Source organism: Salvelinus fontinalis, chromosome 26 (assembly GCF_029448725.1).
Source record: "Salvelinus fontinalis isolate EN_2023a chromosome 26, ASM2944872v1, whole genome shotgun sequence".
Classification (NCBI taxonomy): domain Eukaryota; kingdom Metazoa; phylum Chordata; class Actinopteri; order Salmoniformes; family Salmonidae; genus Salvelinus; species Salvelinus fontinalis.
Genome location: NC_074690.1, coordinates 13,600,068 through 13,616,243, shown reverse-complemented (window position 1 = coordinate 13,616,243; position 16,176 = coordinate 13,600,068). Strand labels below are relative to the sequence as shown.

The 16,176-nt window shown below is 40.8% G+C and overlaps 1 protein-coding gene across 2 annotated transcripts in view; it reads left to right on the top strand.

Annotated features, from left to right (window-relative positions):
• LOC129823664 (transferrin receptor protein 1-like) overlaps positions 1–16,176 on the top strand; it is a 30,371-nt gene that overhangs the window by 6,374 nt on the left and 7,821 nt on the right. For both annotated transcript variants that reach the window (XM_055882556.1, XM_055882557.1), the window contains exons 2-17: positions 1,912–1,961; positions 4,360–4,594; positions 5,144–5,333; positions 6,136–6,361; positions 6,697–6,819; positions 7,101–7,190; positions 7,870–8,009; positions 8,182–8,333; positions 8,689–8,808; positions 11,102–11,187; positions 13,465–13,528; positions 13,676–13,743; positions 13,837–13,904; positions 14,084–14,171; positions 14,882–15,109; positions 15,368–15,526. In XM_055882556.1, coding sequence (XP_055738531.1) covers positions 1,929–1,961; positions 4,360–4,594; positions 5,144–5,333; positions 6,136–6,361; positions 6,697–6,819; positions 7,101–7,190; positions 7,870–8,009; positions 8,182–8,333; positions 8,689–8,808; positions 11,102–11,187; positions 13,465–13,528; positions 13,676–13,743; positions 13,837–13,904; positions 14,084–14,171; positions 14,882–15,109; positions 15,368–15,526 — 2,070 coding nt within the window. In that variant the 5' untranslated portion in view covers positions 1,912–1,928. The remainder of the gene's footprint in view (positions 1–1,911; positions 1,962–4,359; positions 4,595–5,143; positions 5,334–6,135; positions 6,362–6,696; positions 6,820–7,100; positions 7,191–7,869; positions 8,010–8,181; positions 8,334–8,688; positions 8,809–11,101; positions 11,188–13,464; positions 13,529–13,675; positions 13,744–13,836; positions 13,905–14,083; positions 14,172–14,881; positions 15,110–15,367; positions 15,527–16,176) is intronic.

The window sequence follows — 16,176 nt, the reverse complement described above, 5'->3', positions numbered from 1 at the left end:
TTCATTAGGTAGGTTCATGCTGATTGGGAACACAGTTAGCGAGGCATTTGGTAAGACCGTAGACATGTGGCTTGTTCAGAAAGATTGGGCATGGTTTGAAAGGTAAGAACACATTTTTGTTTTAGTATTTAGGCCAAGGTCCTCTCTTGTCAGAGATGCATTGTTTTGAATGGTAATAAGTGAAACATTGGTTGTCAATTACTGCTTGTCTTTCTCAGTAAAGGAGAAGTGTTATGAGGAATTGCTATCATGACTGCGGTAACCCTGTGGTCAAAACATCTGTTAAGGGGGTTCGATAAACTTGACTTAGGATGTTGGCTGGATGCTCTGTTTCCTTTCCTGAAATAGTGAGGTGGTTTACTTATTTAATCGTCTATTTAAGTTGTGTTTTGACATGTTATCTCTGCACTTTGTTCTTTATTCAGAGCGTTAACTTAGTAAGACTGCCCTGTTGTCAAATATAGATGAGGTGGTTGTATTTAAAAAGAATAGATGAGATGGTGATCGTGATGTATCATTTTTAACTGAATAATGGATGTCCTATCTAGTGGCTTCAAGTTGATAACCTCTCAACGTGATGTAGGCCATCACAGCTGTGGCAATGATTAGAAGAGCTTTCGATTTATTTGCCCATTATTTTCAATTACTATTTATTTTTACAATGAATGTTTTTAATTTGGATTCAGTTCCTATATTATTTTGAGCCATTAGGCCTAGTTGTAATACAATTTGAGCCATTAGGCCTAGTTGTAATACAATTTGAGCCATTAGGCCTAGTTGTAATACAATTTGAGCCATTAGGCCTAGTTGTAATACAATTTGAGCCAATTAGGCCTAGTTGTAATACAATTTGAGCCATTAGGCCTAGTTGTGCTTCTACACCTGCATTGTTTGCTGTTTGGGGTTTTAGGCTGGGTTTCTGTACAGGACTTCGAGATATTAGCTGATGTACGAAGGGCTATATAAAATAAACTTGATTTGATTAGTTGTAATACAATTTGAGCCATTAGGCCTAGTTGTAATACATTTTTGAGCCATTAGGCCTAGTTGTAATACATTTTTGAGCCATTAGGCCTAGTTGTGATACATTTTTGAGCCATTAGGCCTAGTTGTAATACATTTTTGAGCCATTAGGCCTAGTTGTATATCACCCTAAGCAAAGCAAATCTTGTGGGACTTTGTCGCCACCTACTGCTCTAAACTGAATACTACATGGTAACTTCAATGGGACAAAATAATGGATTATTTTATGAATTAATTTAGGCTAATTACAAGAACTTACAATTAGGCCAGCATAACATTAACGTTACCAGTAGTGTACAGTACAAAATCACTTAAGACTGTACAGTCAAATAAGCAATGGGGTCTGCAATAATGACTTAATAACACAGCACATTATCGAAAATGTTTAAAACGGCCTATCCCTTATTCAGAACAATTGCTCATCATGGGTGCTACTTGACAGCCAGGAAATTATATGGTAGTCTTGTGTTTCTGGTCTCAGGACTCCATTCACACAGAGACATTGCTTTCTTTGGCGCATCCATAAAATCAAGCCATGTGGGAAGTTTGTGTTTTTGTAATCATGTTATTTTCCTTCCCCCTCGACTTCACGTGGAGCAAGTGTGATTATGTGGCCGGTTCACGCCCTCAACAGTGCTCTTTTGTGCCTGGGAACAGTGCAATCCTTCAGGGCCACACCGTAGGAAGCCTGGTGGATGTTTAGAGAAGATGTGGGACTTTTTTCTCTGGTTTCTTCCCACTAGCCAGAAAGAAACCGTTCATGAATACACAAATAAGAAGTGAAAACCTGGGGCTTTGGGACGTGTAGTATTTTCTTTCCCCAAAACTCCGTATTTCTATTCTAGCATGGATCCTATTCCACACTCATTGTTTTTCTGTTCCCTCTAGACTTCTGAGAAGCTACCATGGACCACGCAAGGTCGACAATATCCAAAATTGTAAGTACTAGGCCAACACTAAAGACATTACCCTAGCATTTATTAAATGATTGTCTCATTATCCTGTCTAAAAAAAATGGTTGCAAATCAAAAGCATTCCTCTTTTTGAATGTCTTTTTAAATGGTCGCTTTTAGTTTCAGTTGACTGATACATGCACCACAATTTTCTAAAATGTTAGTAAAATGAGTACACGTCACACACTTGCAAATTGGTTTCTTCACTCTAAAGTGGTTCAGTGATTCCCGAAGCAAAGGTATAGTGCTGCTACCTCGCATTCCAACCAAGGTGCATGAATAAAGGAGCCAACTGGAAATGTGAAGAATGGTTTAACTTCAGAATCTATTGATATTATACCCTGATGAAGGCTACAAGCCAAAAAGCATTGGTTTTTATTAAGGCAATGAAACAAATGTTTTTCTTCAGTTATTATGCCAGCCGTTTCAGTAAGCTGGTCTAGAGGAAGTAGTGTGTTATGTTTTATACTGATTTGACTCCAATAAAATTGTAACACAATAGCTGTGTTTACACAGGCAGCCCAATTCAGATCTTTTGCCTGATTTTTATTGGCACAAGCTCTGCTCTGATTGGTCACCTCCTTACTTAATTTGCACACACTGTATACAGGTTTTTCTATTGTGTTTATTGACTGTACTTCTGTTTATCCCATGTGTAACTCACTGGATGTAGTCTCACAGTGCCATCCGTTGTGTTACAAAAAGCCCCATATATTACCCACCACTGCGACCTGTATGCTCTCGTTGGCTGGTCCTCACTACATATTCGTTGCCAAACCCACTGGCACCAGGTCATCTATAAGTCTTTGCTAGGTAAAGCTCCGCCTTATCTCAGCTCACTGGTCTCTATAGCAAGATCCACCCGTAGCAATAATTAATTACTTGTAATTACTTCGCCACTATTGGCCTATTGCCTTACCTCCTTACTTTGTTTGCACACACTGTATACAGATTTTTCTATTGTGTTATGGGACAAACAAACGTACAGTCAATGTGTAACTCCTGTTTGTGTCGCACTGCTTTGCTTTATCTTGGCCAGGTCGCAGTTGTAAATGAGAACTTGTTCTCAACTGGCCTACCTGGTTAAATAAAGGTGACAGGATATCAGAAGTAGGCTGCCTGAGTAAACAGTAAACACAGCCAATGTGTTAAGTGGCACACATTATGCAAATCAGTTTCAACAACCTCTGACAAGTTGATGTATGGACACATACGTACTATATTACTGAACTATAGTATAACTTGACATAGTGCCAGCCTAGTAGGACTATACACTAGGGCTGGGAATTGCCAGGGACGATACGATATTATCACCATACTTACGTGCCTATTCGATACTGTGATATTATTGCGATTAGATTTTTCCAAACATATTGCTCACGATATCGCTGCAGAGGGATCAGTCATGGAAATAAAAGTGCTGAAAACAAATTGGATCACTGTTACTGGAGTTTGTTGCAGGTACAGATGACGAAGTCAAATAATATTGCGATATATCGGCAAATAATAATATCCCGATTTTTTTAGGGCTGTCAAACTGTTAGGAGAGTTAAGTTCTCATGTTCTTTAACCAATTAAATTAAATGACTGTCTGCTATATCAGGATTTGTAAGATATACTGATAGAAATAACAACAGACAGAGGCCAAGTCTACAATAGTCAAATGTTTATTTACGGGAACTTTCTGCCTATCATTTCCTGTACATTGGTCTATATACCTCATATTTTGTCATTACTGTCCCTCCTCCTCTCAGAAACAATGACAATATAGTTCACAAGTCTTCCTGTTATATAATCTACTACAAGCCCAAGGTCTCTCCCCTCCCTGGGTGGGGACAGAATGTCCTGTAAGGAACACAGTAGTACACCTTGTCTGTCGATAGCTCCTCTTATCATTTGTTTCCCACTTGCACCCTGCTTACATACTAAAAAGGAACAAAAAGTCCTTGTCCTAGTTCTGACTAAAACTAGACATCAGATTTATAGAGGTATGATTCTAATAAATTTCATACAATCATACAATGACAGGGTAGGTTTAGTTATAGTTCTACGTTAAATGTATACAACATTTAGTCATTATTCATAAAATCATAACACAAACTAATTAAAATAATCAATCACATTACATTCTGTAGTTAATCTCGATTTAAATCACTTTATTTTTTCAAATTTGGTGCCAAATAAAGATTGTTCCATTAAAAAAAGAAAAAATCTGATATAGGCATGTTATTATAGGCATGTAGGGAGTGAAACACAAGGTATTCTGTATAAGAATGTTTTCAATGTTCAAAATGTCTTCATTTTGGCTGAATAAAACACACACTAAATCACATGGCATGTGAGGATTTTAACAGCTCTCCTTCATCAATCTGTCTCCACACAGTTCAATGGAGAGCCTCGCTCATACACACGCTTCAACCTGACACAGAACATGGAGGGTGAGAACAGCCAGGTGGAGATGAAGCTGTCGTCCGACATGGACGAGGAGGTGGGCGGCAATGGCGTAGGGGAGGACCTCAACCATGCCAAGGAACCCTATGTGGTACACAAGCCTGCCGGGCGCACGCCCAAGAGCGTCTGCTTCATGGTGGCCACCATACTCCTCATCTTCATCATCAGTAAGAACAGACATTTTAAAAATGGACAATTGCATGCTGGTGCCTCAGTCACTATTAGTCACGTATTGGTCATATACTGTATCAGTAAAAGTCACATGCTCAGTATTAAAGGACACGTTGAAGGATGGTTGGTTTCTTCACTCTGAAAGTAGTCTATGGGCCAGGAGAAACTCTAATTCATGTTTCGGGTTTCTTTAAAAGCCACTATGAAATTCTGTTAACTTTAGCCACAGATATCTAAAACTCAGTGCAAGTCGCCCCTATCACTTCCACTGTCGTATGATTTATGGATGAAACACTGTTAAACTGATGACCAGATTAAGAGACGGTTTTCCAGACAAAGATTAAGCCTAGTCTTGGACAAAAAAATAATAATTCTCCATCGAAAGCTTTTTTTAAAATTTGTCTGGGGTAAACCGGCCCGTCTGGGGAAAACCGTCTCTTGGTCTGGTTTCTGCCCAGATGGTTTTGTATAACTCCTGCTGACAGTGGTTTCAGCGGTTATTTTATCATTTACTCTATTCCCCTTTTTTTCTGTTTCTCTCTCAGGCTATCTGATTGGCTACCTGTCCCACCGGAAGAAAGAGTTGGCTCCTCCCAGCTGCTCCAGGTCCACCTTTGAAGAATCCATTACCCAGGATTCCGTTAAGATGGAGGCGGACCCTGTCATGGACTGGACGGACGTGAAGCGACTGCTGGATCAGAAGATGAGTGCTTCCAGCTTCGAGGGTGCCTTCAGGTGACTGCACTAGTAGCCCAGTGGGGTAAACATTAAAGGGTTACTTCAGGATTTTGGCAATGAAGCCTTTATCTACCTCCCCAGAGTCGGATGAATTTGTGGATACCATTTTTTTTTTTATCCATGAGCTCATCAGACTGGGGAAGTAGATACAGAGATTTAATTGCAAAAATCAAAGTATCCCTTAAGCTTGTCTGCTCATTTTTCAACTTTATATTGGAAATGGCACTATGTTATACTACTGCCAATTGTATTATGTTGTGACAGTATGGCAGCTGCATACGAAGCCTGAACAGATTCTACCCCCAAGCCATAAGACTGTTAACCAATAGCTATCCCCACTATTTAACTATCTGCGTTGACCCTTTTTGCACTTAACTATTTTGACTCATATAAGCTGCCATTACTGTTTATCTATCCTGTTAGCTGGTCACTTTATCCCATCCTATATGTACATACAGTATCTACCTCAATTACCTTGTACCCCTGCACATCCACTCTGTACTTGTACCCTGTGTATATAGCCAAGTTATCGTTACTTATTGTGTATTCTTTATTTTTTTTCTTTCTACATTGTTGGGAAGGGCCCGTAAATAAGTGTTTCACTGTTAGTTTACAACTGTTGTTTACAAAGGATGTGACCAATAACATTTGAAGTCTTAATAATTGTCTGCATAATGTTTGGCACATCATTGGGATAATTTAAAAAAATATATATTTCTCTCATCACCCCCTTCCTGTCTCTCTCCATCCCCCCCCCCCCCCCCCCCTTTCTCTCTGTCTCTGTCTGTCACTCTCTCAGTGAGTTTGCTAGTGAAAGCCATCAGGCAGGCTCTGCTGGAGACAATGTGCTGGCCAAGAAGGTGCTGGCAAGGTTCAAAGAGTATGGCATGTACACGTGGACTGACGAGCACTATGTCAAGCTTGTGGATCCCCCTGCATCTGGCTCCAACATGGTGACCTTCAAAGGGTCTAACCTTGGGGCACTGAGGGGCTATCTGGCCTACAGCAAAACTGGAACAGCGAAGGTAATCATTGAAAAAAGTCCAGTGTTTCTATGTCTTTCTCTTTTTTTTTTACATTGAAATGAACTAATTTGGAGCATTTCAGTTGATTTCAAGCTTGACAATCGAGCTGATACTCTGATTTGTAATAAAATAATTTACATAACAATGTATACTATAAAATACTACGACAGGTATCACATTAGTCATTCGGTTTATTTTCAAGCGTTTAGCACAATTGCTAACTACACTTTGTATATACCCCTAGTATTCTTCCATAATAGTACTTCCATATTTATGAATAAATTGTTGCAGAGTAATTTGAGCTCAAGACCGGTTTCAATTTTTGTTTTTCACAGGGCGCAGTACTTCACGGCAACTACGGCCAGATGGATGACCTGAGGAAACTGCAGGATAAGAACATTGCCTTGGACGGGAGGGTCCTTCTGGTCAAATCTGGAAAAATAAGCTTTGCTGAGAAGGTGAGGGAATTTGCACAAGAAGAAACAGAAAAACATACTTCCTTGAGATATTTCATAATCTAATTTCATAAGCATACTGCTAAAAATTAACAAGGTCATTGATCGCTCTTCATTTTGGAGGTTTAGTGTCAGTATGATGAGTCTAGTTTTGTATTGGTAAATCTATTGGAGCCTATATGGACTTGATTGAATAACACAAGGTGATGTGTCATCGCTAGGCGTAAAAGGGTTCTGTTCTCGTGCTGTTCCACTCCACGCTTCCTCCTTTCTTCATTGTGTAGGTGGCCAACGCAGCCAAGCTGAATGCCTCTGCTGTTCTCATCTACCCTGCTGACAGAGGGCTCGGAGGATCCACTCAGCTCTTTGGCCATGTGAGTGAGGCGGACATTTTCTCTATGAAATGTACATGTAGACAGACTTGTATGATTTGCATTCCCAGCCATAACTGAAGTTAACTGGACACACACACATATATATTGTTGTGTATATCTGCAGTATCTACTTATGGGCTCCCGAGTGGAGCAGCGGTCTAAGGCACTGCATCTCAGTGCTAGAGGCGTCACTACAGACACCCTGGTTCAAATACAGGCTGTATCACAACCGGCCGTGATTGGGAGTCCCATAGGGATTGTAAATAAGAATTTGTTCTTAACTAACTTGCCTAGTTAAATTAAAACAAATTACATTTAAGGTTACATTTAAAGATACAGTAGTGTGTTGTTGTACCTCTTGTTGCTTCATCTTATTCAGCTCCACTTCGTACCCTGATGACACCCTCACTATATTCTAGGCAGTGCACCTTCTTGTTCTAGCCCTGCACCAACACACCTGGGGTGTATTCACTAGGAACCAAAACGGGAAGGAACCTACTTGAATTTTTTTCAACAGAAACTAGTTTTTGTTTCCAAACGCAACTGTTTGGACTAATGATTACACCCCAGATTGAACTTATCAAGGGTTAAGTTGAATTGGCTATGTTAGTGCAGGGCCAAAGCAAAACACAAAGGTCAGGGCTCACTCTGTCGTGTGTCTCCGTTTCTCCATATCCAGGTCCATCTTGGCTCTGGCGACCCTTACACCCCCGGGTTCCCCTCCTTCAACCACACCCAGTTTCCCCCTGTCCAGTCCTCAGGCCTCCCCAGCATCCTGGCCCAGACCATCACAGTCAACATGGCCACCACTATAATGAGGTAGGTTTCCATCAACTGATCGTAGTGTAGTAGAAGTTGGGTCTTAAACACAGATCTAGGAACAGCATACCATTCCTATCCTAACCATGACCATTTTTAAGGGTTAAAATGTGAAACTGACCTTAGATCAGTGCCTAACATTTTCCTGCCAAATCTTTGTCTGGAAACCCAGGGGGATGGGAGGGAAAAGCGCCCCTACAGGTTGGTTAGAGGTAGGACAACTGGGAGATGATGATGATATGGTCACGGTGGAGGTCAACAACGTCCTGGCTGAGAAGATGATCGTCAACGTGTTTGGAGTCATCAAAGGCTTTGTGGACCCAGGTATGGTTGACCTATGACCCTGTGGAAAGAAACATGAGTCCCTAGTATTGTATAGTTCTTAGGTAATTTGACGGCAGCTTTGGGGTCAGTTTCATTTCAAATGTAGTCAAGTCAATAGATTTAATTGAAATTCAATGTGTGTATTGATGCATAGTCCAGATCTAAAAGAATGAACCATTTTCATTTCATGAGCATAATTTCCATTATTGTCCCTACATTAAGGGAAATTAAATGGTATTGACCCTAATTTGAGAGTCTAACTGCTATCTGTGAGAGGCTAACTTATCTAATAGATCAACTGTCACAATCCTTTACACCCTTTAAATATGCTATGTCTCTGCCTTCCTTGCTGTAGATCGTTTTGTGGTTATGGGTGCTCAGAGGGATGCCTGGGGTCCAGGCTTCGCCAGCTCCACAGTGGGCACCAGTGTGTTGGTGGAGTTGGCACGCGCCATCTCAGACATGGTGAAAAATGGTGGGTGATGATAGATGCCAGGCCAGACCATATAAATGCCATAGAATAGACAGAATGGATACAGGTCTCTATTCTACTGTACTGCTTTGGGTTTTCAATCGGCAGGTAGCCAAGCACTTAAGAGCGTTGGACCAGTAACCAAAAGGTCACTGGTTCGAATCCCCACAGCGACTAGGTGAAAAATCTTGTTTGTGCCCTTGAGCCAGGCACTTAACCCGACTTGCTCCTTTTTAAGTCGCTCTGGATAAAAGCATCTGCTAAATGACTAAAATGTAAATGTACGGTTATAGACAGAATGGATATACAGTGTAGGTCTCCACTGTAGTGCCTTGAGTTTTCAATCAATTCTCTTGTGTGTTCATGTCGTGTCTGGGGTTAATTCTAATCTATTCCACCAATCTCAAGGAGCATTGTTGTCAATTAAGTCATATTTTAAGTGACCATGGGGTTCTGTTCACATAAACTGAGCACATGACTAGAGAAGACTTATATATTTAAAAAGGGGCATATAGATTAACCTAGTTAGAATCAGAATCACCATTTTTTTTACCAAGTACATTTACATGTACCAGGAATCTGACCTGGTGAAGTGGTGCTGACATCGTCTTACAATAAATACACAGACAGAATGTACACACACAGTGCCTTCAGAAAGTATTCAGACCCCTTGACTTTTCCCCCACATTTTGTTACAACCTTATTCTAAAATGGATTAAATACAAATAAAAATCCTCAGTAGTCGACCCACAATACCATATAATGACAGAGAAAACAGGTTGTTAGAAATGTTTGCAATAAATTAAAAACATAGAGAGACTTGAAATTGAGCTCAGGTGCATCCTGTTTCCATTGACCATCCTTGTGATGTTTCTACAACTTGATTGGAGTCCACCTGTGGTAAATTCAGTTGATTGGACATGATTTGGAAAGTCACACACACCTGTCTATGTAAGTTCCCACAGTCAAAGGAATTGTCCGTAGAGCTCCAAGAAAGGATTGTGTCGAGGCACAGATGTGGGGAATGGTACCAACAAATGTCTGCAGCATTTGAAGGTCCCCAAGAACACATTGGCCTCATCATTCTTAAATGGAAGAAGTTTGGAAACACCAAGACTCTTCCTAGAGCTGGCCGCCCGGCCAAACTGAGCAATCGGGGAGAAGGGCCTTGACAGGGATGTGACCAAGAACCCGAGGGTCACTCTGACAGAGCTCTGTGGAGATGGGAGAACCTTCCAGAAGGACAACCATCTCTGCAGCACTCCACAAAATCAGGCCTTAATTCTAGAGTGGCCAGAAGGAAACTACTCCTCAGTAAAAGGCACATGACAACCCGCTTGGAGTTTGCCAAAAGGCACCTAAAGACTCTCAGACCATGAGAAACATTCTCTAGTCTGATGAAACCAAGTTTCAACTCTTTGGCCTGAATGCCAAGCGTCACGTCTGGCGGAAACCTGGCACCATCCCTACATTGAAGCATGGTGGTAGCATCATGCTGTTGGGGTGTTTTTCAGTGGCAGGGAGACTAGACAGGATCGAGGCAAAGATGAACGGAGCCTAGTACAGAGATCCTTGACGAAAACCTGCTCAGGACCTCAGACTGAGGCGACAGTTCATCTTTCAACAGGACAACGACCCCTAAGCACACAGCCAAGACAACACAGGAGTGACTTTAGGACATGTCTCTGAAGGTCCTTGAGTAGCCCAGCCAGAGCCCGGACTTGAACCCGATCTAACATCTCTGGAGAGACCTGAAAATAGCTGTGCAGCAACGCTCCCCATCCAACCTGACAGAGCTTGAGAGGATCTGCAGAGAAAAATGGGGAAACTCCTCAAATACAGGTGTGCCAAGCTCGTAGCATCATACCCAAGAAGACTCGAGGCTGTAAATTCTGCAAAAGGTGCTTCAACTAAATAAAGGGTCTGAATACTTATGTAAATGTGATTATTATAAAAACATTTTTTTTAAATAAGTAAGCAAAAAAAAAGTTTTTGCTTTGTCATAATGGGGTATTATGTGTAGATTGACTAAATAGTTTTCCCCCCTCATCCATTTTAGAATAAGGCTGTAATGTAACAAAATGTGGAAAAAGTCATGGGGTCTGAATACTTTCCAAATGCACTATTCTATTCTACATGCATGACTTACAGTACAGATATAGTGGGGGGGAAATGGAACAATTACATAATAAAAAAGATAAATATCCCCATAGCCTGTAAGGAGGCAACCAACTGTGAATGATGACGATAATGATGTTCGTCCTCATGATACCTGTCTTTTCGCCCCCTCTGACAGATGGCTTCAAGCCCAGGAGGAGCATCGTTTTTGCCAGCTGGAGTGCTGGAGAGTTTGGGAGTGTTGGCGCCACCGAGTGGTTGGAGGTAAGAACAGCTGTTTTTTACTTGAGTATGTGTCTCAACCAATGATTTATATACAGTGCCGTTCAGAAATTATTCACACCCCTTTTACTTTTCCCATATTGTTGTGTTACAGCCTTAATTAAATTGAGATTTGTTGTCACAGGCCTACACACAATACTCCATAATGTCAAAGTGGAATTAGGTTTTTTGATTATTTGATTATTTTATTTTTTATATTTTTTACAAATTAATAAAAAATGAAAAGCTTAAAGGTCAAGTATTCAATCCCTTTTATAGCAAGCCTAAATAAGTTCAGGAGTAAACATATATATTTTTTTACAAGGCATATAAGTTGCAATAATAGAGTTTAACATTATTATTTTTTTAATGACTACCTCATCTCTGTAACCCACACATACGATCTGTAAGGTCCCTCAGTCGAGCAGTGAATTTCAAACACAGGAAAGGAAGCCTGTACATAATAAACATATTCATCCTTTTTGCAACAAGGCAGTAAAGTAATACTGCAAAACAAAATTGTCCTGAATACAAAGTGTTATGTTTGGGGCAAATACAACACATTACTGAGTACCACTCTAAATATTTTCATGCATGGTGGTGGCTGCAACATGCTATGGGTATGCTTGTAATCAGTTTTTCAGGATAAAAAAAAAAAGAATGGCACTTAACACAGGCAAAATCCTAGAGGAAAATCTGGTTGTCTGCCTTCCACCAGACACTGGGAGATGAATTCACACTTCAGCAGGACAATTTACTAAAACACAAGGCCAAATCTACACTGGAGTTGCTTACCATGAAGACAGTGAATGTTCCTGAGTGGCCTAGTTACAGTTTTGACTTAAATCAACTTGAAAATCTATGGCAAGACTTGAAAATGGCTGTCTAGCAATGATCAACTAATTTGACAGAGCTTGAAGAACTTTGAAAAGAATAGTGGGCAAATATTGTACAATCCAGGTGTACAAAGCTCTTGGACTTAACCAGAAAGACTCACAGCTGTAATCACTGCCAAAGGGGATTCTAACATGTATTGCCTCAGGGGTGTGACTACTTATGTAAATAAGATGTATCTTATTTATATATATCTCAGCAAAGAAAGAAACATCCTCTCACTGGCAACTGCGTTTATTTTCAGCAAGCGTAACGTGTAAATATTTGTATGAACATATTTGTATGAACAAAATGTTTTTGTTATCCTGCAGTCAAGTAGCCCTATCCATAAAAGGTTTCTAGATGGTCTACCTGCGGTGCATAATCCATTCGGCTTGTATCCATCCCCCATTTCCAAAGAGCGCCTCTTGTCCGGCTACAAAAGACAAACTCCTCCAAACAGGCTATTTACATTTTTAAGTCCTATAATGTCATATCAACGGTAGGCCTGGACTGAAACACCTGTTTATTGATAACGTGCCTCACACCTACAATACAATTTACGGAAGCCTAGTATTTATAAAAAATTAAAAAATATATATTTTTTAAATTGTGTAGTCAACATTGTTGTAATTGGCGTCAACGAGTATATGCCTTTACCCACTTCTCAGATTAGTATTTTTATTTAAATCTGAGAAGTGGGTAAAAGCATATACTCGTTGACGCCAATTACAACAATGTTGACTACACAACTTTATTTTATTTATTTTTTTACTGTTGCTATCACTCATTACTGTAGCCTATGCTATTTAAACTGTAGTATCAATCCACAACGGACTAGGCCAAGAATATTCTGTGCTGAATTGCACTTGATAATGCAGACTGGCAATAACCTACTGAACTGGAGACCAACAAATGTAGTATTAAAGCCATGGAACGCCTTGATTGGCCAGTGAGTGACCAAACCCTCGTCGCACCTACAACTTATTTATTCATCAAAACCCAGCCCTTTCGCGCCACCGCTAGCTATTACGCTCATAATAACGGCTGTGAAAATAACTAAAATATTATGGATTGACCTATAGCGCTACCGTCAGTGCTTAGATTTGCCATTGTGTTAGTTAAAATAGAGCCCGTAATGTTAATGTCCTTACTACAACAACAAAAATACTTAAATTCATGTAATTCATGTAACATTTAATTGAAATGCTGTAGAATTCCTGTAGAATTCCTGTAGAATTCCTGTAGAATTCCTGTAGAATTCCATTTATTCCCATAGAAACGGCTCCTTCTGGGGAATGTCAATCTGGCTGACCGGTGGCTTCAAAGCCTCCTATTGGCCAATACATGGCATCAGTAATCCTGGGTTTATATACATAATTAGTCTCAATTCGTTTCTGTTTTCAGGGTTATTTGTCTTCTCTGAACATGAAAGCCTTCTCTTACATCAACCTGGATGGAGTTGTAACAGGCACGTATAGTGTATTTGATATCTGTACACAATGCATTGTTTGGTTTGTGCCAATGACAGTTTACAGTTGCAAAGGTTATACATGAAAACTTAAAGTAATAAGGTGAAATAGTTTCCTCCTTGAATTGTACAATGTCTCTCTCCCAGGTTTCCCAACATTCAAAGCCTCGGCCAGCCCTTTGATGTACACACTCATCCAGAGAACGCTACAGGAGGTTAGATTTACGGAGCAGCAGATCATGTGACACGATTTCTCGTTTCATTATGAAGCCGTGATGTTTTGAAACCTGTGCTGTTCTTCTCCTCAGGTGAACACTCTCAGTGACTCCGGTACACTCTACTCTGCAGGCCCCGGGCCCAACTGGGAGACAGCAATGTAAGTGGGACTTGGTGGCATTTGGGAAGATCATAAGTGTGGCTCAACGTGTCAAGTATTTATTCTAAAGCAGATCCCACATGATGTTAATTGAATCGGTTATAGAATTAGTGGACATTTTCACCGCCATATTTGTATGATTGTGTAGTCATGTTTTTGTCTTTTTTATGTTTTAACAGCATGGAGCCTCTGAGGCTAAATGATCCCTCTTATCCCTTTGTTACCTTCTCCGGCATCCCAGCCGTCTCGTTCCGTTTCACCACAGAGGTCAGTTTGTGAAAAGTGCCTTTACAATGCCTACATAATGGTCTCGGCAGTACACCACGATACACATAGAAGCAGTCATTTTAGAACCCTTATACTCAACTGGCAGACCGGACCCACAACAGGGTCAATACGGGCCGGGACCCTGGTATCGTATAAACGGACAAATGTGTTGAAATGCAGGTCATTAACTATAAAACGGCAACATTTTCAGTCTGTCAACAACAGGGGTGTGAACAGTTTACATGGGTGGTGGGGGGGGTTTGTTACTACCCTGATGAATGACAATATTCAGCTGGACTTTTTGCCATCTAGGAACTTTGTGTAAATAGTACTTGAGTAGCCCTGTTATAGAAGGTCCTCCTCAGACCTGGAGAATCAGGTCCTGTCAGGGAAGCTTTCCATATCCTCTGCTCCAAGATGGTCCCCGGGAACCACAACAATTAGATCCTTGATCCCATTCCTGTCAGATTCCACTGTTCGTTCGATCAGGCTTTGCATTAAAAATGATCTAAAAATGTCTGGTGTAATATGACCGATAACTCTCTCTTTCTATGACAACACCAACAGAATATAACATGTTATTGCTACCTGTCGTTATTTTATAAACCCCGTTTTCCCCCACATTTTGAGTAATGCCAGTAATTGTTTAGCATTCGGTTTCTACCTGTAATCGTTGACATTCTTTACCCTTTAACCACCATGTGTCTCAGGGTGAGGAATACCCATACCTCGGGACACTGGATGATACACGTGACAAGCTGTATGGTGCCACGTCCAACCAGGTGGCCAAGCTGGCGGTGTCCGCAGGGCAGTTCGCCGGGAAAATAGCCCTGCGGCTGGTCCACGACCACCTGCTGCGCCTGGATGTGGAGAAATACATCCGCCTGATCCGCACCCACGTGGTCGCAATTAACTCCAAGATCAAAACAGTGCAGAGTGTAAGTCGAGTCCTGTCTGCTTAATTTCAGCGCAGTGCAGAATTGCTCAGCTAGTGGGAAAGGACATGTTTACTGTCTGGTAATGTGAACTTGGTGGAAGAATTTATAAGTTTAGTCTTCCTGTCGTCTTGTCTTCCTGTCCATGTCTACCCGTCTAGGATTTTGTTTTGTGCATTATTTAATCTGTCTGAAATTGATCCCGTTGCTTGTTTTGTCTGTTCTCATTTCTCCTTTGATCTTAATTTTTGTTATCTCCAGATGCAGCCCCAGCTGTTGCCTAAGTCGCTGACTGTCCAGTGGCTGATGTCTGCGACGGGCTCCTACAGCCGAGCCGCCAGTAGCCTGTCCACTGCAATCGATAATAGTAACCTGGAGGAAGCAGATGTGTGCCGTAACATCAACGACCGTATCATGAGTGTGAGTGCCTGTCCCTTCGAGTGTTATCTGGTCCTTTTGAGATTATTTTGTTGTTGGAATTGGACTGTGTACGGCAGGGTTAGGGTTACAGTGCCTTCATGGGGTGTGAACACTTTCTGGCTTTTTCCCACATTTTGTTACAAAGTGGGATTTTAAAATGGATTTGTCATTTTTTGACAACAACCTACACAAAAAAATACTCTGTCAAAGTGGACAAAACATTCTAATTTGTCAAATATTACTGAAAAATAAAACACTATTTATATATTTGTTCCTAATTAGTTACTTTCAAACTTTGCGATGAAATGAGCAGCAGCAGTACAGAACCATTGCTAGACTGGCACATTAGACTGGCACATTAGACTGGCACATTAGACTGGCACATTAGACTGGCACATTAGACTGGCACATTAGACTGGCACAATAGACTGGCACAATAGACTGGCACAATAGACTGGCACAATAGACTGGCACAATAGACTGGCACAATAGACTGGCACAATAGACTGGCACAATAGACTGGCACAATAGACTGGCACAATAGACTGGCACAATAGACTGGCACATTCCTCACTCGCTACATGCGCAACTAAATTAGTTTGTTTTCTTCTACTTTCAAAAAATAAAAAGAAGTGTTCTGATGTGATTTA